The sequence below is a fragment of the Magallana gigas genome, chromosome 7 (genome assembly GCF_963853765.1).
Source record: "Magallana gigas chromosome 7, xbMagGiga1.1, whole genome shotgun sequence".
Taxonomy (NCBI): Eukaryota; Metazoa; Mollusca; class Bivalvia; order Ostreida; family Ostreidae; genus Magallana; species Magallana gigas.
Genome location: NC_088859.1, coordinates 29852797 through 29877867, shown reverse-complemented (window position 1 = coordinate 29877867; position 25071 = coordinate 29852797). Strand labels below are relative to the sequence as shown.

Sequence of the window (25071 nt, the reverse complement as noted above, 5' to 3'; positions counted from 1 at the left end):
CTCCGTTCAGCATCCACTCATTCCATTTTCTCCATAGACTGTTGCAATATGCTGGTCATTCCTCCGGGGATGATCGCTGGTGTTGTCTTTTTCTTCATTAGTAATTTCTTTGTCTTCTCTGTCTTGTGACACCTGAAGGCATCCAGTACAAGTAGGCTTGGCTTGCTGTGTCTTGTCCTCTTTCCCCATAAAGTCTTGATCCAGTAGTGCTTCCCTCCATCACCAGTACATGTAAGCATGACTGTAAATCTATTCTTTTCATTTCCCTTTGTCTTAATGCTGATAGATCTGTCTCCTTTGCCACTGTCTGATGTTCGCCTCGTTGACCTTGAATTCTCTACCAGCAGCTCGGTTGCTGTTCGTCTCAGCATACTTGATGATCTTCAACTTCTCCGTCATCGTGTAGGAAATCTTTTTTTACCCATCATTGAATTCTCAGAAGATGTTTGATACCAATGTAAATCATGCCCCCATATTTATCTAAAAATGAAAAACAATATATTTTTTCGTAAGTCCGCCCATATAATTATGATAAATAGTGGCATGTGTTTTTTTTAGATGAGACACTGATGCTTATATCGCTTGGGCTAAGTTCCGATCACAAAATTACAGAAATTGCGCTTTGGTTATAAAATTATTATAAAACATCGATAGTTCTGTGGGAAAACTACAAATATTTCGCATGGGTTAAAAAATTATCATTAAACATCGATAGTTCTTTGAGAAAATTTGAGAGTTCTTGATCTCTTGAAGTGAACTCACGGTCCCAACTTTTTTCTCTATATAACTAAGCAAATTTACTCTTGATCTCTCGAACTCCGATCTCTTGAAGTTCTTGATCTCGAAGTAAAACCTAAAGTCCCGTAATACATATTTCATTGTTATTCACTCTTGATAACTCGAAGTGGTTGCTGCATGTGTACACACGCGGCCAATCAGGACCTTACCAGGATGGTTGAGTGAACTCTTGGGGGTTAGTGTGATAGTGTTAATTGGTTGATTACGCAAGTGACACTATAACCCATTGCTCACTTCAGAGGGTAGATAGGTAATTTGTAACTGATCTATGAATTTCAACAACTTGTGAACGCTTGATAAACTGCTCTTTATGTAAAATATTTCACACCTGAAAAATGGGTCTGAAAAATTCACATGTGAAAATCAGGTTCCAAAGCAATGTGTTATTTCACATGTGAAAAAGTCAAGTGTGATTTAATCAAATGTGATTTTTTCTCAGGTGAGAACTTATGATAACAAAATCAAATGTCCTTTTTTCACAGAAAAATGGCTTTAATTATCTAAATAAACACAATTCAGTGACAATATTTTCATTTGTTAAATCCTTTTTCTTCTTTCAGGAATTAGATCTGATGTTTTGATAGAGACTTTGCGATGTCAAGGCATTTTCTGTTGATGATGCCATTGATATCTTCTATTCTGAAATTCTTCTGCAGAAATTCTGTCATGAAATAGAAAAAATATATTGAAAACTGTAATGCATTATTAATGATTCAGAATTTACTGGGAAAATGTTGAATTTGCTACCTGAAAACAAAGTCTTCAACATACCTCTTATTGGTTGAATGATTTCTGTAGGAAGTCCCCTTTTCTGGGACTTCAAGCCCGTAGCAGAATGTTTGAGCCACGTATTCTGGTTGAAAAAAGTACATCAGCAAGTCTCAAACAACCTTTGAATGATTTTTCCTTCCTTTGTGCCTGATTGCAACCAGTTTTGTTGAATCTATGTAAAGATTATGCGATTCAACAATTTTCACCTGAAAATAAGAACATTTTTATAGTCTTTTTCTTTGAAGCTTTCAACATACCGTATTTCACGGAATTTAGGTTGATATGGTTTATAGGGCGAAGGAGCCCGTTTTTAGCAAAAAAAAAAAAAAAGGTATAAATAGGTCGACTTCGATGAATTGGTCGAAAAATTACCGCTAGTTTGAATGATTAAAAATAGCAGTGTTTTAAATCAACAACGTTATCATAGTAGCACTCTTATACAGGTTAACAATTTTAATAGAAGGTTAATAAAAAAATGAATTATTTAAATTTACGCATCGTAATAAAATGCACGAATTTGCACCATGATTTTCAACCCATTTTACTCAGTACGATTGTTATACCCGGTAGAGTGTTTACACTATTTGATCAAGGTGCTTAAGTTCACTTCCCTGTCACGTTCAAACTGCCCGGAGGCATGTATAGCATATGCAACCTTGTGTCATTGTTGTAAGGTATTAATTAGTTAACCGGGGTAGGGCAGGTTTTTATTTCATTTTCATTATGTTACCGGCCACTATCGGCATTATAATTATTCGTCAAGACTTTAAGTCAGTATAACTTTTAAACTTTTACTCAGGTATCGTACCACATGAATTACATAATCTTGGTAATCGTGCGACTTTTTACTGTGTATATACACATAGATCAACCTCTGAACTTATCAAAACCTGCGGGCATGATTAGCACGTGCGTATAGCTCGACTGTGTATAAATAAGTACACTGATTATCTCCCAGACCGAATTCAGACACTCATATACTAAGTTTTAGTATCAAATGGAAATAAACACACAAATCTTAGTTAACAATATTTTTTTTTTTTCAAGCATCATCAGTTAAAAGCAATAAATAGTAATAAATAAATAGCACAAAATTAACAAAGTCTTGTTCTTTGTGTACACATGTGGAGTTCACAATTTTAGCACACAGTCACATCACTGTTCAATGTTCAAGCACATCTCTCGTCTGCATCGGAATCGAAGCTCTCAAAGTCTGAACTTTCACTATCGCTGTGGAACAAGGCGGCAAGTGACAACGGCAGGTCGTCGGTTGATGCAGCCAGTGGAGGTTCTTCGTCTTCTGGCAACGGAACATCGTCGATCTTGGCTTTCACGAATCCACTGATGATGGCAGAGGGAGAGACTGCCATCCACGCATCTTTTACCCACTGGCAGACGGTCTGGTATGATGCTCCCCGCATACGGCCGGTGTTCGTGAAGCTCTTTTCCCCAGTTGACATCCAGCTCTCCCACATCTTCCGCATCTCTGTCTTGAAGCACTTGTTGACCGATATATCCAGGGGCTGTAGGATCTTCGTCAGGCCTCCGGGGATAACGGCAGGGATGGAGTCTGTGGCTTTGATGCGATCTTTTGTGATGTCGCTGATATGTGCACGCATTGAGTCAAGAACAAGTAGGCATTTGGACTGCCTGAAGAAGCCGTCGGGCCTCTTTACGTAACAGGAGGATATATACGTGTAGTCCCTGTTTTTGGTCGTTATTTCAACAAATATACAAGTATACCTGGTTTAGATTTCGAATTTAAAAAAATGAAAATAAATGACAAAAAAAAAATCCAAGTTTATTCCGTAATTACATTTTGTACGGTTCTCATTTTACTTTTACCAACCGACATCGATTTCCTGTTTATCGTAAGCAGATTGTAACATTCGTGTTAGTTATTGCAAAAGCCTTTCTATCATACTTTGCAATTAAAAAAGAAATTTATGAAGGAAACAGATTAATTGATTTAATTCACATTAGGTTTGTCATGATATATTACTACATTATAATACCGGTAATAATGAAAAGTCATACGATAGATATTGAACGGTGTTTGACGAAACTTTGATTTTTTAAATAGTTTTTAATAGGTAAATTTGCCTTAACTTTTGAAAATTTTTATATCAAATTAAAAAAACCCCCATTAAATAGGGCGAAACGATGAATTGGGCGAGGGCCATGTGACAAGGGAAAAAAGTATCGACCTAAATTCCGTGAAATACGGTATATCTTTTTTTAATCAATTCTTTCAATATCATTAAATATAGTTACACAATTATAGGTCACAAAATGCATATAAATAGCTGGTATTGCAACTTTTAACTTCTTCATTTAATCACTGTGTTAATTGAAAGAAAAAAGATAATTGATCATTGCATGTCTTTACCTTGTTCTCTCCGGGTTCAAAAAAGTTAAAGTCTGTCACTGTTGTGAGTGAATCTGGGCCAGGAACAGTACAACTGAAGGGAGATTTCCGTTCTGATGTTGATGTAAATTTACAGGGTTTTGGGGGTGTTAATACCGATTCCTCCCAGTTTTCAATTCTCGACACCGCCGATGATTCCTGTGCCTTACGAACATGATAATTGTATGGATTATTGAAGTTGATGCCAACCTGAGGTCTCTCCCATTTTGTGATTAAATTTTTCAGATCCAAGAGAATACCCTGTCCTTCATTTGAGTTTGGAACTCCTGAAACATTCAAATATTATTTTGAAATGAGTGTTCTTTGAAAAAGAGTTGAATAGAATAATTGAAAATTTTTTTTTATATATAATACATGTACTGGTATTGCGAAACATATGATTAAAAGCTGTATAATACCACTAAGTGATTCAATTTCACTCTGTAGCTGATGAACTTCCATGTTCCCCCTCACTGCATCTCAGATAAGCTCGTTATCTACACTCGCAGTGCTGACCACTGCAGCAGTGTTATCTCCTCACTCGGCATGCGCTCCTGATAGCACCATCTCCGCAGGCATTTTCAGAAATAAACAAGACTCGAGTCGTCCAGGTCTTCTAAATCTGAGTCTTCATCGGCTTTTTCTTCAGTATCAGAAATGTCATCTCTATCCCGGTCGTCATTTGTCAATTTCATTCATTTTGAAGGCCGATCGTCGTCTTTTTCCTCATGTTTTTCTTCATGTCGCTTATTGTCTGTTATCAATGATGATAACTCTTTTATAGATCTTACTAAGATAGTGTCTAATCCCAAGGCTTTATGCAACGAAGCCACTGTATGTTGATCAATCATGGGCGCCGCCATGTTAGGTGTGACGTCAGTCGAATTTCCGGTAGAACTAAGATCTGATCGTGCAGCCGAATCCGGAAAAGTTTTAGTAGCAGGAACATCGGAAGAACGCTTTTCCATAAATTGAGCAACTGCTGTTGCAATTAATGGCTTCATATTTGGCGCAGATTGGCAAAGCCACCGAATGGGCCAACCTTGCGCCAAAGGAGATCCACTAAATGGATGGCGTATCGGATTACACGACGCATCTTCAACTTGTAAGCGTCTCGAGAAACGAGATCATTATTTGAGCCAGCGATGCTCAATTGTGGCATTGCCACAGAAAAGGTGGGATTAGAACCACAAATGTTTGGCATTGAAGCCTCTGTGGGCACTTTAAGTGAGCTGCTCTGAGGCAGCGTGCCCTGCCATGTTAATTAATGGCGTCAGCATCTCTTGGTCCTTCGCCGTAGAATTATCTACAGATCGGGAATTCGGAGAGTCCGAGCGATGTTGAATTATAATATAATCCTGACTTTTATCCATAATAAAGTTCTAACACACACAATAAAAGATAAAAACGTCCAAAAATAAGTAAAAAAGAGATGGGTTACACAACGCGGGTGGTCTTCTCTGAGCGAGCACTGAATTAATATGATGGGTAGTGGCGGGAAATCTTTTATTGTTTCTATGAATAAGTGGTCATTATCTGCGCTTGGCTGGATACTGCATATTTAGCTATGAATGTACGTAAGAGGACGAAGGATATACAAGACTCTCTGACTGTTTACATTTACTCTGATATTTTCACTATTATTTGGCAGAAGCCAATAAAAGTATATATTTACTTTTTCAGCAATGATTTATCTATAACATGGTGAAATAAAAAAACACATTTATTTACATATTTGCAACAAATAGGTCAAAAGAAATACAAATTTACTGATTGTCTTTCTGAAAAAGTTTCTTTTTTCTTTGATTGTTGGTCTGTTTTTTCTTATTACTGTGCAGAATAGTATGCAAAGTGGCATCCATCTTTGCACAAATGTGCATTGCACACTTTGCATCCATAAACAGTATCTTTTCTTTCCTTTCTGTTCATGTGTGTGCATCTTGGTTTTGTTCCCATATGGGTAGATTGATGACCAGCAAAGTTTTGGGGCTCATGTACAACTTCACGGTTCTCAATAGACTTTCTTTTTCTGCCAGAAAAACCAGCGATTAGATGTTGAGCCAATTCTAGTCTGAAGTCCACATGAGTGAACCTTTTCTTTGAATTCCTCCTCTGAGATTCATTACTGAATATTATGAAAGCATTCACCATTGCACAGTTCAAAATAAAATGAAAAATGTATTTCCATGCCTTCTTGCTATCACGGCCAACAGAATACTTCATTCGGAACTGGCCATGCCTGTCCACACCATATATTTATTGTATTCATTGGCAGCATGAGGTTGGGTCAGATTGAGTACATTGCGGCCATGTTGTCTGGTGACGGGAACCTGCAGACAAGGATTACTAAGAGTGCTCAGGAAAGCCACTGGTTTTTTGTCCTGCCAAACTGAAGCTTCTGTCTTGTCCGACTTTCTCCTCTCTGCAATCTAAGTTTTCCCTTGAGATCATCTGGAAATCCATGTCTATTTATTCTCACTGCCCTTACCGAAAAAAGAGGCTTCTGGTGAAGTATTTCAGCAAATCTGCTGCAAACTTAGCGGCAAAGTTACCGCAGCTTGTCTGCAGCAACCTTATGGTGACTTTTTACCATGCAAATGAAGTTTACAGCAGACTTGCCGCAAATTTTAGATAGCCAAATTTGGATTTTGGTGAACCTCTGGTGAAGTTCTGCGGTTAACCTCTGGCAAACTTCTGATAGCCAAGTAAAGTTTGCAGCGAACCTCTGGCAAACATTGTCAGATAGCTATGTATAGTTTGCAGCGAACCTCTGGCAAACATTGTCAGATAGCTATGTATAGTTTGCAGCGAACCTCTGCATACATGCCAACTTTTGAAAATCTTCATGGGGGATTTTTCGCGAACGACATTTTTCACGTCAACAAATTCGCGACATTTAGTCGTGAAAATATAATTTCCATTCTTACTAAAGTATGAGTTGTAATGGACTATGTATCAAATATTATACTTTTTTTCATAAATTGCATTTTACTTTCTTATAATCTAAAAAAGCAACAACAATTTAAAAAAAAATAAATTTATTTATCATTGAAGTCATCAATGAACATATAGCACATATAAACATTGTCATAACACATAAGGACATTAACAAAATCAATCACTGAGAAGATGAACAGCTAATGTTGTAACCAACACAGGCCTTCTTTGCAGTTTTAAGAATGTCCTTTGATGGCTTGAAGGAGTGACATTTCTGGGTATTGTTCACTTTTACAGTTAATAATGCACAAAGTGTGGAATTGTCCAGGTTTGACCTTGTGTCTGTATGTATCTTCTTCATCATGGAAAAGATCCTCTCACACTCAGCATTAGAGTTAGGAATGGTCATCACTGCCCTCACAATCTTAGCCATCAGTGGGAACCTTGGAGTGTTGGTGATTCTGTTCTTCATGGCAATGACTTCACCCCAGAAGATGTCAGTCCTGGTGTCCTCAGAAAAGTTGGGGAGCTCCATGGAAGGAATGGTTTGGAAGTCCAAGAACTCTGCTTCTAATTTGTCCCACTGGTCCTTAGGTATTAAGGAAGGAAACCGTCTGGCCAGGTCTGTCAAAATAGATGGCTGCAAGCCTCCTCGAGTTGTGGGGTTAAGGAACCTCAGGCTTGAAATCACAGGATCCTTGAAGGGAAACTTTGCCAGCATCTTGGCGGTCACTGACTCATAGAACTTCCTGATGGATGTGAAGAATCTGCTCAATGCTGATGGAGGGATATCATCAGCATGGTCCACCATGTAGGCTCTGGTTGTCACTCCAATGGCGATGATGTTGTCATGAAGCTGACACTCAGTGTCCTTGAAAGGAACATCTGTAAGGTCCTCCGCAGATTGAATGACTTTAGCTTTCACAAACTTCCCCATGAATTTTCTTAAAAGGATAGTGATTTCATCCTTCAGGTAACCAATCCTGGATTCATCTGCCTGGAACATGGTGTTGAAGTCATTCAGGGGCTGGAGGATGAAGCTGATGAAGTTAAAGTATAGGCGCATCTCTGGGTTGCTGAGATAGGAGGCACAGCGTTTCACTCGTCCAGGTTTCTCCACATCTTCATGCGAGTTGAAATAGCTCTGGAGGGCTGGCCAGTGATGCAGCAAACGATCCACACACTTCTCCAAGCTAAGCCATCTGGTGCTGCAGTGTTTCAGGATCTTGATGGGCTCTGTGTCTGTGAATTCTAGAAACTCCTTGTATTTTTCTTTCCTGTTAGAACTGTGGTGGAAATGAAAAAACACTTCAATGAGGAGGTCTTCTATAGGTAGGGCCAGGGCCTTCACTCCAGCGAGTGCACAAAGATTTGCCAGGTGGCAAACACAACCAAAGTCAAACACAGAGGGAGTCTTCTCCTTAATCCTAGTGACCACTGAGTTGTTCTTGCCAATCATCACACTACAGTTGTCGGACATGAAAGAGATGAGGTTGGACCATGGGATGTTGTTGTCGATGAACACCTGCTGAATATGCTCAAAGATGTTTGCCGCAGTGCCGATGTTGCAGATGGGCATGGCAAGGAAACTGGTTTGTGATCTGTCTGTAAAATATCTCACAAGTATGGCCAAGGACTTGTCACAGTTTCTGTCATTGCTCTCATCAATGGCTAGGGAGAAAGGGTTATTCTTCAGATGTTCCACGACTTCTTGATGCAAGGATGGAGCGAGAGAACGCTTGACAATCTGTGTTGTCTTGGTGCGACTACAGGAAAACTTGGAGGCAATCTTGCTGTCAGGGAACATGGCCTTGCAGAGTCTAGTGAAGCAATCTGCAACCAGGAATGGAATGTTGTGTTCTGCCACGAAGTTGGAGAACAAAACTTCTGCACGCATGACATCTGAAATAAATTTAAGAAACATTAAAATGCATATACATATTGTGGGTTATTTCTCATTTATTCAAATTATTTACATTTATTTATAATAAGATTTAAAAATTTCTTAAAATCACGAAAAAAGTTTACATTTCATAAGACATTAATATTAATAGCATATTTATTTTTGTAACAACTCCATCTTAGTTTCATTGAACTCCTAAGTCTGTTTTAATGATTCTTAAATATTCAGAGAGTGTAACAATCACATTGTAACCTTTGATTACTTAAACTATTTTACCTTCATCTTGGTCCAGTTTAAAACTGGCGAAGAAATTTGAAGCAGCTGGTGTCGAATTCTGGGCCTTGCTGTTGTTCTTATGCATTCCCGTATTGAAGTGCTTCGTAACATCGTTGAGACCCCCGTTATCTACTCTGAAGTCCCGGTTGCACAATCTACAATATGCATGCGATGGTCCATGCTTTGATTTCGTCAACCATCCCGTAAATCGGGAATCAGCCTCCCACTTTTCAAGATATTTCGATGCTGGTTTGCTTTTCTTGCGTGGTGGTGTTGCGCCCATGGTGAATCGAAGAATGATACCCAAAGAAATCCCATTGTTTCAAAACCTCCAATTAACATGCCCATCATTAGCTTCAATAAACACAAAAACACATGTATCCACACAGGTGTCAATTGTTGACACCATACAGTGATACCGCTACTTTATTTACTTCCGATCAGCTATGCATGCGATCGAAGCGTGATACAAAGAATCCTGTAATTTGATTGGTTGATTCTTACAATTTCACAATTTACCTCCCTTCCCGATTGACGAAATATGGCGGTCGGGAAACAATTTTTCGAAATCGGGAAAATACGGATTTTTTAAAATCCCGATCGGGAAATCGGGATCGATGCTTCGAATCGGGAAAATCCCGACTAAATCGGGAAGGTTGGCATGTATGCCTCTGGCAAACATTGTCGGATAGCCTTATATATAGGTTGTGATAAACCTCTGGCAGCTTTCAATTATAACTCCTTAAAACTATGAATGGCTACAAAAGACTGATTACTTATACAAGGGTAATTTGAATTTACATGATCTTCCTTAGACTTTCTCTATATTAATAGAATTTCAAAAACAAATGATGACAATTTCATTTTTAAGAATACATGTATTGTTTATTTAATACTTAAATTATTTTTGATAATCATGCACCACTACTTGTACATACATTTCATTGCAGTTTAATATACAGTGACTGAGAGGATATACTACTCATCAATAAATTTCATTCATACAAGTTTACACATGTCTTGCCAGATATACAAAAAACTATACCCACTTATAGTTCAATCTATCAATTTGGTTTTGACAAATAAATCTCAATTAATTTTTGCTTCAATATATTACAAAAACTTGAGCCACAGATTTGTCTTCCAAACATAATAGTCAAATGGCCAACTTAAGCTATGATTTGATCTTGTTGTGACCACGTCCTATTGATTTCTTGCACATGAAATTAGACTAAGGATGAACTTTTTAACATTTCTATTTGATTCTTAAATGAATTGAAAACATGCATATTACTTACAACTGGATGAAAAAGCAATGTGTCTATGAAGGTTTTCATTTAAATCACAGAACATAATCCATTTTTTTTGGCAAATTAAGATCCAATACTAGTAAATCATACCATCCAGAAAAAAAAAGTTACACAATGTTGATCTTTGAGCTAAATGAATTGAACACAGGATATATACCGGTATCTATTTGGATAGTCTGTTTTCTTTGATAGCGCGGCACATGGTCCCTATTTTGGTGTTGATAGCTTTAACAATGTCTGTGCTGTCCATTCTTAAGATTGTGACTGCAAATGGTGGAAAAATTTAAAAGAAAAATTAACATAATACAAATAACAAACTAAATAAAGAATAACATTAATGTTAAAATCTTAACAAATATTGCAGTCTGATCTCACCTTTCAAAGCCTGGCCAAGAGGCGTCTGCAACAAAATCATTGCGGTTTTCTTTTGAATTTCATTTGGCTCATCAAGTCCATTCATAATCAATTTTAACCCTTAGACTGCTGCTTTAATTTTTGCCAAGATGACCGCCACTGCTGAATTAATTAATCACAATTAATGGTAATTGACCATCGAGTTTTAAAATAATATATCTCAGCAACTATTTATGCTACAGTTACCAAACTTATATTTAAATGCAAGAGAAATTGTTGAAAATTTCAATGCAATGCTCATTTTCTTCATTTAATTTGTATTTATCAATCTAGGAACGTTCAAATGTAAAAATCAATTAAAATGAATGCTTTTTATTGATCCATTCTTCAATTGTCATATTTTAGAACCCAAATGACTGTAAAAGTTCCTTAGTACAATAATAAGTTATACATTGTGAGATTCATATTTATTCATATAATTTTTGACCATCGGGTAAACAAAAAATCGGTAAAAATAACTGAAAAATAAAGAAATACACCAAACACTTTATCAATGTTTTTGTTAATGTTGTTCTGGTTCACATTCTCGGACCGCACACGTCTCTCGGTATAGATGTTGATCAATTAAACAACAATTTCCATAAACATATCATTAAAAAATAATTTAGAAACGATAAAGGTTCCTAATCCTCCATTTTAGCGTTTAATTTTCCTCTCTGATGAATGGGATATTCAATGGCGGTGGATCAACATGCAACTAGCCTACCTCGAGATCGGCATCAAATTCTCGTTCATTTTTTGGCACAAAGTCCATTAAAGACACATAAATCAATAAATTAAAACCTTCCGAAAACATCAATTGAACAATCATATTTCATTTCTAACAATAGCCATCGTGTTTTTGTTCAAAGCGAGGCTTAGGGAAACCTTAGATAACTCGCTCTCGGAAAAACGACAATAGTCGCGTGTAGCAGTGGCGGACCTGAAATTTCGGCGCAACAATTGTCGCGCGTAGTAGCCTAAGGGTTAAGCAGTGAGGTTTTGTCTTCCCCCTGAATAGGCTTTTGACATTGGAGAGCCACTTGACTTCAATATATATGTCATGTCCTTCTACAAACTTGACCTAACCCCTTGGGATTGTAAAATTTTCTGGGTTTTCAGCAACAACCTAAAATATTACAATTAAAACAAATGATTAATTAGACAATACTTATCTACCAAATATAAGGAAAGTTAAATAACTTGCTTGCACATATAAAATATAAATATATAAATATGTTGATATGTGCATCTTGTGCTTGGTGCCACTGCATTGGTCCATAACATGTTCACTGTGTCGTTGAGCTCCAGAACACTTCCTTCGGATGGGGAACACTGCACGGTTGATCTTGGGCCTGAGGAGCAAGGTTGCGGAATTTGGAAATCTGCAAACGTGATAGAGCATCTGCTATTAGATTTGTTCGACCAGGTACATGTATGGAAGAAAAAATGAAGTTATTTTTTGCTGCTATCAGAGTAAGGCGTCTCATCAGGGGCATGATATGGGGGGATTTAGATCTACCCTTATTAAGGATAGCAACGGTTGCACTATTATCACACAGAAAAATTATCCTTTGCTTTTTCCACATTTCCCCCCCTAGAATTGAGGCAACAACAATAGGGTATAGTTCATAGAAAGCTATGGATACACAATCCTCTTCTTTCATCAAGGTCTTCAATGAAGGTATGAGTTCGTCTGACCAAGATGAAGAAAACCATAGTCCTCTGAAGTATCCTCCGTATCTGATGGTAGCTGATGCATCTGTATACAGATTAAGTTCTTCTGATGTGATCTGCGAAACATTGTAGAACAGATTAATTCCATTCCAACCATTTAAGAATGTTAGCCACATCCTTATGTCTTCCCTGCACGCTGCGTTAATTGTAATGTGGTAGTGCAGTTCTTTGACAGTTGTAGACAATCGAATGAGATGAGACACAAAAGATCTTCCTGGTGGAATAACTCTGCTTGCAAAATTCAGATGACCTAATAATTGTAAGAGTTCCCTTTTTGTACAGCTTTTCCGTGAATAAAAGGAAGTTAGAAACTCTTTAATTCTGGACAGTTTGTCACCTGGTAATCTGGCTTCCATAGCTTCAGAATCTAGTATTATGCCCAGGTATTCTAGGCACGTTGTAGGTCCTTCAGTTTTATTCAGCGCCATGGGTATGTTGAGTGAAGTAAATATATGAAACAAAAGTTTCATATTTGTTTCTCCGTCTTCTTCTGGACGCTCAAAAGTGATGAAATCATCCAGCAAATGGAGTAGATGTTTTACACCATAGTTATTGGTGGCAATCCAACACACTGCTTGGGATAAATAATCAAAGATTTTAGGGCTAGAACGGCATCCAAATGATAATTTGTTGTAGTAGTAATAACTTGACTTCCACTTGATGCAAAACAAATGCCACTGAGAGGGTAGGATTGGTACCAATTTGAAAGCGTCAGATATATCGGTTTTGCACATGGTTGTTCCCTTTCCCAGGCTTTGAATTATTTTGATGGCATCATCTATCTTCACATATGACAGGGAGCATTCCTCTGTTGATCAAAGAATTAATACTATTTTGTTCACTGTCATGTGGTGAAGAGAGATCAACAATTAACCGAGGTTTTTTGGAATACCTCCCTGTTGCAACACCAATAGGACTCACTCTATAGTTGGTAAACGGGGGTTCTTCAAACGGTCCTGTCAAGAAACCTTTTTCCAGTTCGCTTTTCACAAGTTTATCAACAACTTCGGGTTGTTTTCTTGCAGATAATAAGTTTTTGCATTCTAATGTGTCTATTCTGGTATTTGAAATCATAGTGTCGAATCCTAAAATGAATCCTTCGCACAAATATTGAATAAAGTTTTTATCTGGATGATTACAGAGTTCTGATCTCAAGTTACTAACATTTACAGGTGTTGAAACTTGCAGCGATGTTCTTTCGGATTTCGATAGTCACTTTTTACTCTGAGAGGGATTCCTTTGTCTTGTCTTACACTGTGAGGATCCATGGTCATTTTCATGACATGCGGTACAAATGTGCTCAAATTGGCAGTTGGATTTAAAGCATTTGTTCTCGATAAAGTTGTTACAAACTTCTTTGCTGTTGATAATTGTACGTTTTCTACCGTACTTGTCTGTTGTTTTCCTGTTAGTGGGATTATTCTGTACGTTCTGGCCAATTACTGGAATGTAATTGTTCTGTTGACCTTGCGGGCAGAACGCCGACAGATGCATGCTGGATGTACAAGTGGAGCACTTGTTTGCTGTAGCATTACCAACTACCATCATAAGGAGGCCAAGATCTTTCATTGACCAGTCAATTTTCACATTGTCTCTGAGGGCGGTTGCAGCTCTTGGAAGAAAATTGACAATGGTAGTCATAGAATTTGCCACCATATACGTTATGGATATCGACTATGATTGCTTCATATCTATCCAATTCAACCCGTCTCTCCGGATATCGTTGGCACATGACTCTTTTATATTACCAAATGCGGTAATAAATTCGGCAATGGAAAGCCTCCTGTGGAGCCGTTGATCTTCCTGCTTTATCAAGTTGATAGTGATGTTATTCGGCTTGTCCGATTCGAATTTGGGGATCAGCAGTTCTGCCATATTCACGTCTTTCCCCTCCCATATTTTTTTTTTCTTAACTTCTCGCTAACTATATCGAGGTGCGAAAGGGATTCTGATGGGACGCCAAATTCTGTTCTGGGGAGTGTGTACCCACCTGCTGTACTTGTAGATGACGTTGGTGACGCTTGTTGACGGATCGCTGCCATTGCTGTGTCCAATGTGCATGATGTGTGGTCATCCTTTTCCTTTCTCTTCTCCGATACAAGGGTCATTACAGTATTTTGAAGACCTAGTACTGTCTGCTGCATGCTCTGCATAGTATTGAGCATGCTGCAGACTATGTCATTGTTCATAGTCGCGGCCGCCATATTGGACGAATTTGCACTCGATCCCGATTGAATAGTGAAGGATGGGCTCGATCCCGACCCCGACTGTGAAACATTTACTCCCGATCTCGCTGTTTCAGTAGGCCTAGAGTTTGCCTCTGGGATAGGTTCAGTGCTCAGAGGATCACTCGCAGCATTTGTGTTTTCCCCGTCTCCCGAATTGATATTGATACGGGCATCTGAGGAGTTCGCGGGGGGCATTCCTTGGTTTTCCAAATAAAGTTTTTTCATTACAACTTTCCCGATATTCGACGGGACACGAATGCCGAGTTTAGCAAGTTCTTCGATGTAACGCTGGGTTGTCCAATTGTTGATGTGGCCATCGTCCCAGCGATTTGATTGTATGCGTCGGTTTCGATTTCGTGAACGATCAGCCATGTTGATGAAAGTAACTTGATCCTCAGCGTCCGAAGTTAAACAATCAGCGTGATACTAAATATCACTGTAAATATCCACAATTTTGCACAATCACATTCTACACGAAAACGATATCTTCAACGAAGGTTAGTCTTCAGTAGGTAGAGTAATAGAAAAGTCCGTGAAACGGGCCAGAAAATTTAAGATCACAATTTCTTCACAATTTTATCGCACTGCTTACATGTAATTGAATCCCCACTATAAAAATAACAGCCAATCAGATTGAAGCTACATAAATTTAGAATCAATAATGGCGGAAAAGTCAAATCCGAAATAAACCTGTCTTTCCAACATAAACCTGGCTTATTCCATAAGCCTCAATTTGAAAATGCATTAGGAATAAGAATGCTGTACAAGATTTTGAACAAAATATATTTAAACACACTAGGGCATTTTTCATGCAATGTTGATGGCATATCAGTAGAGCATTTAAAAATTAAAAGTAACATGTCATTAGAACATTGCACAGAGCTGATATCACAATAATCAAGGAGATAATGACATTCTATGAAATGGTCTTAACACAGCTAGTTCTTTAGTAAGCAGCAGGAGTTTACTTTGTTAATTAAATGAATAACACAGTTTAGCTGAATATTCTTGACACAGAATATTGTACTTGTCCAACTCTTAATCTTTTTCATATCTATTTGGGAAAAACCTTCCAAAAATATATTCTGAGTTCTTCATTTCCATCAGGACAATCTTTGTTAGCACCTTGCAGGTTGGAATAAGCTTCATTTGCTGTCTCCTTCATTTTTTAAATAAAAAATAATTAATAATCAAATAGAGCAGAATAGATCATTTTGCAAACAATACACTGATTTTTTTTACACCACAAGTTTTAATAAACAATTTATTTTAGCTGATTAAAAATCACTTGAAAAATAAACCTAATTGTTCTGGTGCTTGATCAAATTACATCTTGTATATTATTATAAATATTAATTTAATACTCAAATTTTAGAAAAAAATATATATCATTTAGCTACCTTTCCTCCCTGAAGATATGCAGACCCTTAGTAACTTTGCCTGTGGTGTTGTCCTTTACAATGTTGATGTTAATCTCCAACTTTAAATACTTTCTCCTCCCCAGTCTCTCCTGTTTCTTCATCCTCCAATTGACTAGAGGTCAGGAGTGGACTTAATTCCTTGTCTGACGAGTATGGAATCACAAATTATTCTTGAAAAACAAATCATTTGAATAGTTTATGCATTTAGGGTATGTAGGTTCTCAACTTAATTAAATAACAATCTAATTCATGCATGATGTCTCTTACCATATTTACGTTGTATACAAATTTTAAGAGAAACAATATTCTGATATGGAGAGATTTTATGTGTATAACTATATGCTGTATAGTAATTTACATATGTTAAATCTTTAAGAATAATATCAACACAAAGGTGGTTCAATACCTGCGCGCCCGTGATTTCGATGGCGCCGAAAAATATTTTCTGAAAATCGTATTTTTACGTTTATTAAATCACAATTACAAATCAAAGTAGGAAGAATGTTCTTATCTGTGTTGAACTTACTACTTTCTGATAATCTTCCTGGGAGTTTGACTCTCCTTTTCGACATATTGGCTTTAGTCTTGACTTCCAATCTTGCCGATGAATTCCACTGCCGACTTCGAATATAACGGTAAAATGCGCGCGGTTATTTGATTGATTGGGAGAAATTGAAAGTAAACTTGTACACTTTGGCTAAAACGAAATAAATCAGCATGTTGGCATACATATTCTTTATGTTTTATTTTGTTTAAAAAAAGGAGAAGATTAGAATACCGCATTTTTCCGATGATTAGTCGGTATTTTTTTTCTCTGAAGCAGAGCACCCGACTTATTGTCTTGTTCGACTTGTCGTAGGCTTGAGGTCAGAAAATTGTTAAAAATAGCATTAAAAATCTTGGTTTTAATCATCTTGAGTTGGCTGTGTGATTGAAAATTTCGTTGTTGAATTCACTGTTCATCTTTGTTAATTATCATTTTCACTCATCTGTTAACACTAAAATACATAATAATAACAGTTATTAAAAAATGGTACGTGGTACAATCAATTAAAATGGTACATGGTACAATCAATTTAAAGTTTTACTGTTCTGTTTTTATAAACACATCGTCACATGGTTCTATGTATCACTAGTGGGAAGATAACATTGCGCAGTAAAATTGAAACCAAATTTGAATGGAAGAAAAAATTGCAGAAGGTCCGGGGGATGTTTTTTTAAAATTTAATTATTTTATTAGTAAAGAGTTGTTAGTGGAAAGTATAAATCAGAAATATTTTATGGTCAAATTCAATCTTAAAATACGTAATCGGCAATTATCAATACTACTGTTAATACAATAGGCTGACACCGGTTGTGTTAATAATCTTGCCCCAAGGCTGAGATCTTTACGGCAGTTTCACTCCCTGTGTATATAAAGAGTACCGTTATAAGAGTGATTATAGTTCATTGATTAATTACTGTCCAATTTTTTGATTATTGTTAAATAAAAATTTTAGGAAACGTATGTGTGTCGTATATATCGTCATTTTCAAGTCGTACAAATGATCGATCGATTTCTAACAGTGTCTATGTAAAACAATATAGCGTGTAACTGCATTACTGGATACAAAGTAAACAAGTTTTTTTCAAATCATAATAATTGCTAAGCTTTCTGCACTTGAGTTCCCCCTTTGAAGTCTGATACGAGACAGGTGCATGCCTATGACACTGGAAATTGTTAAACAGACACTGACCATGTGCTGAGTCAACAGGTGGCTGGTTACGTCACCCCTGCTAATGTTATTGTCATTTAAATTTTAGACCACGTGATTTTATTTGACCCTTTCAGTTTCGCAGTAAAAATCATGCCTCGTGTTTATAGTGTATTTCATAGAATCATAGAATTGTAGTCAAATATAAAATCTAGAGGTTTATTGATTTTAAACTTGATCTTCATTAATTGGTGGATAAAATGTGTTATAGAAATAAATGCGACAATACAAAAAATAGTTTTTGTCTACTGTTGCAACAATTAGCATTCTTGTAGAGATCACCCCTGAGGATTAATTTTCGATCCGCGTCTGACCTAGTAATAGCATCAATAGTGAAACAGACTGTACTATTTTAGGCAGAATGTTCCTTGAAAATGGCTCGATATACGAAGTTTTTATGCAAAACAGACACCCATTATTTTTCTAAAAACATAGTATGGCACACCACAAGCATCAAACATGGCTATGATTTTATTAAGCAACCCAATGTTTATATGTTCAACCACTCTACACGTGGTTGAACACGAACGATAACTCTGTTCTGAATATTTTCGTTTAATGTAAATAACCGCTAGATGGTGAAAAAAGACTTGCATATTAAAAGGTTTTCATTTTTTAACATAAATCCAAGTAGGATATGATATGAAAAACGACCATACTTACGTATTTTGAGAATATAATCCGAACACTTATACTTCCGCTCGAAATTTCACAGGAACTGAACAAATCTCGGTGAAGTCTCGTGAACTTTCATTCGAGCACCTCTGGATTTATTACATACTTAGCAACGATAAAGAAAACATTCCGAACACATTCGCAGTGGTGTACGTAATGGCGAATAAACTGGCGATAGTCAGAGTGAATAATTTTAATGCATGGAAATAAAATATTTCTGACAAAGTAAGTTTAGTTTTGCATAACACGCGATATCAGGAATTGTTTAAAATGCAAGCGACTTTGTAGATGTTGCCGGTATTTGAAAATATGATGCATAAGTATAAAGTGTAATTGTTTATAATAATTGGTAGCAATATCGGGGACATCTTGGCATCATACACTGATAATGTTACTGCAGTTTTATACGCCATTTTGAAGTGATAAGATCAACGTATGGTCTGAATCGACGTATCGTAGGATTTTGTTAAAAATTTGGCCTAAAATGAGCAATTTGACTAGTCGTTTGCATCGACGAGTCGTCTGGAAAATACGGTACAAAATGGTTCCTATGAAATTGCATAGTCATTAACCTTGTTAAACTTGCAACGTATTTGAAGTATATATTCGGTTTTCAACTTTAAATTTCTCGTCTCTGTACATCCAGTTTCATTTTTAAAACAAAGACCTTCGAGAGTTTAACAAAACGAACTAAAATGGATGATTCTTTGCAAGGTATGTGTAGGAATTTTCTTCACTCTATCGTATTATAAGTTGATCTCTTCTCATACTGTAGTAACGTTAGTAATAAAAATACGTACAGTCAGTACAGGATATAATATGTAGTGACGTGCAGTTATATAGTATAGTATACTGTATGTGTGTTGAATTGCATGTGCATGCATGGTGATCGAGTGTGTGCCCAGTATTGTTGTGAAAAGTAGTATGTTTTAAGAGATTCCTATCTTCATGACACAACACTACAGAAAAACAAATACTCATTTAATGGATTTTTATGGATTAACAAACCACTGGGGCCTTTGGAAAGGGGGGTGCATGGCTATTGAAAAATCTGATAAACATTGAATAAAACCTGTCTGATTTATAACATATTTTGTAGGCCAGGGCTCTACATTAACTTTTTTTCCTACTTGTCCAATCGGACAAGTGACCAAGACATTTACTTGTCCAAACTTTAAGGTGTCTGCATTCAGGAGAAACCTTTAGAACTGTTAAAGGGGGTACAGTGCGAACATTTCCTTATGACCGCTCCAAGCCTCAACCAAGAAAGAGAACTTCACAGGAATGTATGAGTAATGCTGTTGAAACTGTGAACAGCAGAAGTGTTATAAATGGAATGAAGGGGCCATCTTTTTGAATGACTCTTTTAAAAATACTATGACTTTGTAAAGTCTTCCAGCATTGATTACATGCATGGTGTCCTACTTGGAGTAACAAAAGTTTTAATAAACCTCTGGATGAGTAGAAGTAACAGTAAAGACAGGTTTTCAATCTCGTCCAACATCTCAATTATTGATGATCGCCTCAAAAGAATTAAACCACCATCTTACATAACAAGAGTACATAGAACAATTTCAAGTCACATCAAATATTGGAAAGCATCAGAATTGAGAACATGGCTCTTCTTTTATTCTCTTCCAATTCTATGTGACATTCTTGATGAAAAATATTTTCATCATTTTGCATCTTTTGTGGAAGGGATTTATCTTTTGTGCACAGATTGTATTACACCTGAAGATTTGGAGAAAAGTAAAATTTTGCTTTCATACTTTGTTCAAATGTTCAGTTCAATGTATGGAGAAAGATATGTGCAGAAAATATTTTTTTTGAAGCTCAAAATAATTATGATTTTAAAAAAAACCAACAACAAACAAATGTACTTACAAACACAGAGGACATGGGCCTGCTGAGATTGGTGATGCACAGGTGGTGTAGGTCCATTATCCTGTTGTTCAGAAAAACTTCTGAAAGACGTAATGGCCCCAAAATCACTGGACTGACTGCATATTGGGGTGGAATCTCTCTCTCTCTCTCTCTCTCTCTCTCTCATTCCAGTCAAGGACATTAAAGGAATTTACAAATGTTCCATCCCATTGACTTTCATCACAAACAGAAGGTGTTACATCTTCATGCAGCAGTGATATTTGTGTACTTGTTGAATTTGGCCCAGATGATGTAGATACATAGTAGGCTGCTCTACTTTCTGTCTGTGGATAGGTTATTCTCCTTGGGGTTTCTCCTTTATATGCCGACAGTCATAGTGACTTCCTTTGGGTTTCTAAATTCAGGAGCATTTTCTTTGGTGTAGCATTTACCCTAAGGGGTAGACAATGATTCTCCTCTTAAGTTTCCAACTGTGACAGTGGTTGTGCAGTGGATGATGACAGTAGTGGTGACCTCCGAGGGGTTTCCAAATTAACCAGCATTTTTTTTGGTGTTGTTGGTCCTGACTATCAGTGGGTAATGGTCTTTTGTACCTGTTGAATTTGGCGCTGATGGTGTAGATACATAGCAAGCTGCTCTACTTTCCGTCTGTGGATAGGTTATTCTCCTTGGGGTTTCTCCTTTAGATGCCGACAGTCGAGGAGACAGACGAGGGGTTTTTAAATTAATCAGCACTTTTTTTGGTGTTTTTGGTCCACTATCTTCTTGTTGTTTGGTTACTTACGTTTACTGCCAGTCTTTGGCTAGTCTGTAGGCAACTGTAACGCTCGGAACGCTTGCCTTGTGTTGAGAACAAACCGATGTAAAGTTTATAATTTATTCAACCATAAATAACATGACACAAATACATGTAACAACGCCGTTCTAAAAATCAGACAAGTCTCAACCCTTGGGACGATGGCAAAATCGGTACAATTACCGACACAAAATTATATCTTATACGTAAAATCCCCCGACCAAAATAAAACTTAAAGGCTTTCGATAAAATACGAATTAATATCTCCGCTACTAGTTACAACTACTAGTATACAGCGAAAATATTCCCTAACTCTCTATAAATCGAAATAACTAGTACTGAACTAGTAAATATGAATTAAACTAGCACTATAACTAGTAATAATAATTAATTAAACCCTATTACTATAAATGTACTTCAGTCACTTAGATACTGAAATAGTACGCACCTTATAATATGCTGCAAAATTTGTGTGTACTTCCCGACACACAACAAAAAGGAGAGAGCACCCGTTTCTCAGTGTCCCGGGTATTTATAGAGTGCTAAAAGCAGACGACAAATTACACCAATAAGATAAGTTAATCCCATCCCGTTAAAAAGATTATCCAATCACAGTTAATCCCCATCCCGTAAGAGAATCTCGGTGTCGTATCAATTAACGTGAAAATATTACAGTACAGTAAATAAGTAAAACAATTTAAAGTTAATTATTAAACACAAAAATAATAACTTACAAGTATTTTATAATCGATATAAACAAGTAAATTAAATTTATCCGCCAAAAGGTACTTTGTTACAAAAATAGAATACGGAACTATGGGTAATTCCGAGAAAGATGAATAAGAAAAATGGCGGCAACGTAAACAACCAAGGCATGTGTGAGAAAAACAAAGAACTACAGGAAGTGCACTGCCTGTCGTAACCAACTACTTCAAGTTGGAGATGACTCCCGACGGGCAAAGGTACTAATAAGAAAGATTATTTATTTATATGCAAATATTTAGGCCCTAAATAACAAATGCATAATACACAGGTCAAGTGCTACGTCACACTCGTCACCGGAATCATACCGATACACAGCCAAAACACGAAGACATCGAAAGCATTCACACAGAATTAAAATAAACGGAATCAGGGCACCATAATGTTACACAACCATGCCTTGAGGCACATTTCTTTAACTTTGTGTTTTATTACATCTGATTCTTTGACTTAAATACAGTTAAGTTTATCAATAAAAACACCATATGCCAAATAAATTTATTGTTGTAACGATCAGCGCAGACTGATGATCATGACAACTGTAGGAAATGTATATCAAGACTTAAACAAACTTCAGTGACTGTTCACAGGAGTGAACCATCACAGGATTGTCAAAAGTTATATTACAATTGCTCAGGTATACACAGTTTACATTGGATGTTACATACTTCTTTTTATGAAACAAGGTAAAATTTAGAAGAGCTTTAATAAATCTATGATAGTGTGGGAAAAAAACACATGTCGGGGCATGCTTTGCTACAAGATATTAACGTATTAACAGTTTTATGCAACAAATGAGCAATAAATACGGAAAATGAATCCAGATTTTAGAATTTTTAATAACAACATTGAAAGTAGTATAAAGTTAAAAAATCAGAGCAACTTGAACTTCTATTGGATGATGATTTAAAGTGAGGTTTCAAGCCCCTAGGCAACTTTTAACCCAAGTTGCCTTATAAGTTTGTCCTTGGGTTGGTCTTCATTGGCTTGTTGATACTGACGTCAAACGGCTGTAATACGATTACTTTTCCTCAGGGAATGATGACTCATCTTCTTCTTTTATACCCCCGCAAACGAAGTTTAGGGGATTATAATGGTTTTACCTTGTCCGTCCGTTTGTCTGTAGACGCAACTTTGTCCCCCCTATAAAAATTTTTACTACTGCATGGAACAGTCTGAAAATTTGTACATATGTTGATCACTATCTGAAGATGTGCACCTGCAATTTTTTTTATGATTAGACGAGATTTAATGATTTTATGACAGTTTTCATTTTTCGTATTCTATATATTGTACACTTAGACTAGCATTAGATTATTCACATTTACAGGTGTTGAAACTTGAGAATATGTCATTCTTGGTATCTCTAGTCACTTCTTACTATGAACAGGATTTCTTTGGCCTATTTATTTATCTATTTGTTTCAATAACTGGACTTGACTCATATCGAGTTAAGTCGGAATATGTCTTGTTGGGATGATGTAACAGCCCATACGAAATGAGCTAACTGGCCAAGGCACGGAATGAGCAGGGAATCAAGGTGTTAAAAAACGTGTTTCTTGGATTCCTGTTCTTAAGAAATCCCTTTAATAAAATGGCACAGCTATGGCATGGGATTTTAACCAAATTATTTAAATTAGCTCACACGGACTCCCAAAAGCAGTGAGAAAGTCATGTTAAAACCTGTGAATCTGCTAATTATAGCAGAGAAAATCAAGAAAGCCATGCCAAAACCCGTGAGTCTCTGCCGTATATGGCACACAGATTTAAGGAAGCCGTGCCAAATCAGTGAGTCTCTGCCATATTTAGCACATGGATTTAAGAAAGCCATGCCAAAACCCTGGAGTCTCTGCCATATTTAGAACCTGTTTGTTGGACTGCTTTAGAAAATCTGCACATGATTTGTACCATAATCCGGTGAATATAATACGCAGTAGTGTACAATACGCAGCCCCCAATTTGGGCCTGAAAATGGTGAAAAAAAGCTTGTTGGGATGTATAATACGCATCAAAAAATAAAATAAATCAGTAAATCTAAAGATAAGTTCTGATTGGTCAATAATAAAATAAATAAAATAAATATAATATTTTTTTTCTGCTCGTCAATAAGGTGGCGAAACTGATAACGATTTATGGGGAGTATGTATCAAATGTTTGAAAGGAGTTATGCATATAGATACTGGGTAGTTTAGCCTTTCAACAATGAAATGCGAGAATAATGAAGAAGATTGACAAATATTGATAAGAATTTATTTTATTATTGACCAATCAGAACTTACCTTTCGATTTACCTTTCGATTCACTGCGATTAAACCGGATGTAAACCAGTATAGCGAAATTCTTAGGCACTTGGATGTATAAAAACACCTTTTTCTTCGACGGAACAGCATTGGAGCGGAATGAATGTATACATATGTCCTAAGTAAAGTACACTTGAACGATTTATCGCGGAATTTCGTTCGAGGAAGGCCCAGACTTCGTCAAACCCGATTTCGCCTCAAAAAGAGTGTCCTACCCTTACTTTTTATACATGCACATGCAATGTATTTACAGTAACTTCCAGGGCCTATGTATAGTGGGGTATCAGTTCTGTCTGTGAACAGCATAGGTAATACGGCAGTATGATACCCCCTACTTCAGCTAGGGAAAAAATATGTCCACCTATAGGGATGTATAATACGCACCCCTTTCTCACGGTAAAAAATGCTGGGAAAAAAGTGCGTATTATATTCACCGGATTACGGTACATAAATATGTGTATCCAACAAATTTAAGCATCCAGTCATTTTTCAAAAGATAAGAGTGAAGAAGATATATAAATTTCTTTATCAAAATGCTTTCATCAAAAATTAATCGTTTCAATCACTATTATTCTCATTGTCACTTTCACCATACTCCACTTGAAGGAAATCCACCATGAATTGTTCTATCAAGCTGAATACAGCTTCCTTTTCAGTTGCTTTCTAGCATAGCTGATTTTTTCAGTGATGGCCTCGTTTATCAAACTATCGGAGGGGTC

At 36.7% G+C, this 25071-nt stretch overlaps 1 protein-coding gene and 1 long non-coding RNA gene across 2 annotated transcripts; both read right to left on the bottom strand.

The window, feature by feature from the left end:
• Window positions 1–1237: 1237 nt before the first annotated feature.
• Window positions 1238–5162, bottom strand: LOC117684436 (uncharacterized). The gene is made up of 3 exons (XR_004598199.2): window positions 3959–5162; window positions 1570–1775; window positions 1238–1459 (listed from the first exon to the last, which is right to left on the bottom strand). It is a non-coding gene; the product is annotated as an uncharacterized lncRNA (long non-coding RNA).
• Window positions 5163–7094: 1932 nt separating this feature from the next.
• On the bottom strand, window positions 7095–9375 carry LOC136269879 (zinc finger protein 862-like). Its single transcript, XM_066065494.1, has 2 exons — window positions 9093–9375; window positions 7095–8815 (listed from the first exon to the last, which is right to left on the bottom strand). Exons 1-2 carry the CDS (start codon window positions 9373–9375, stop codon window positions 7095–7097), a joined length of 2004 nt encoding a protein of 667 aa, XP_065921566.1.
• Window positions 9376–25071: the final 15696 nt, after the last annotated feature.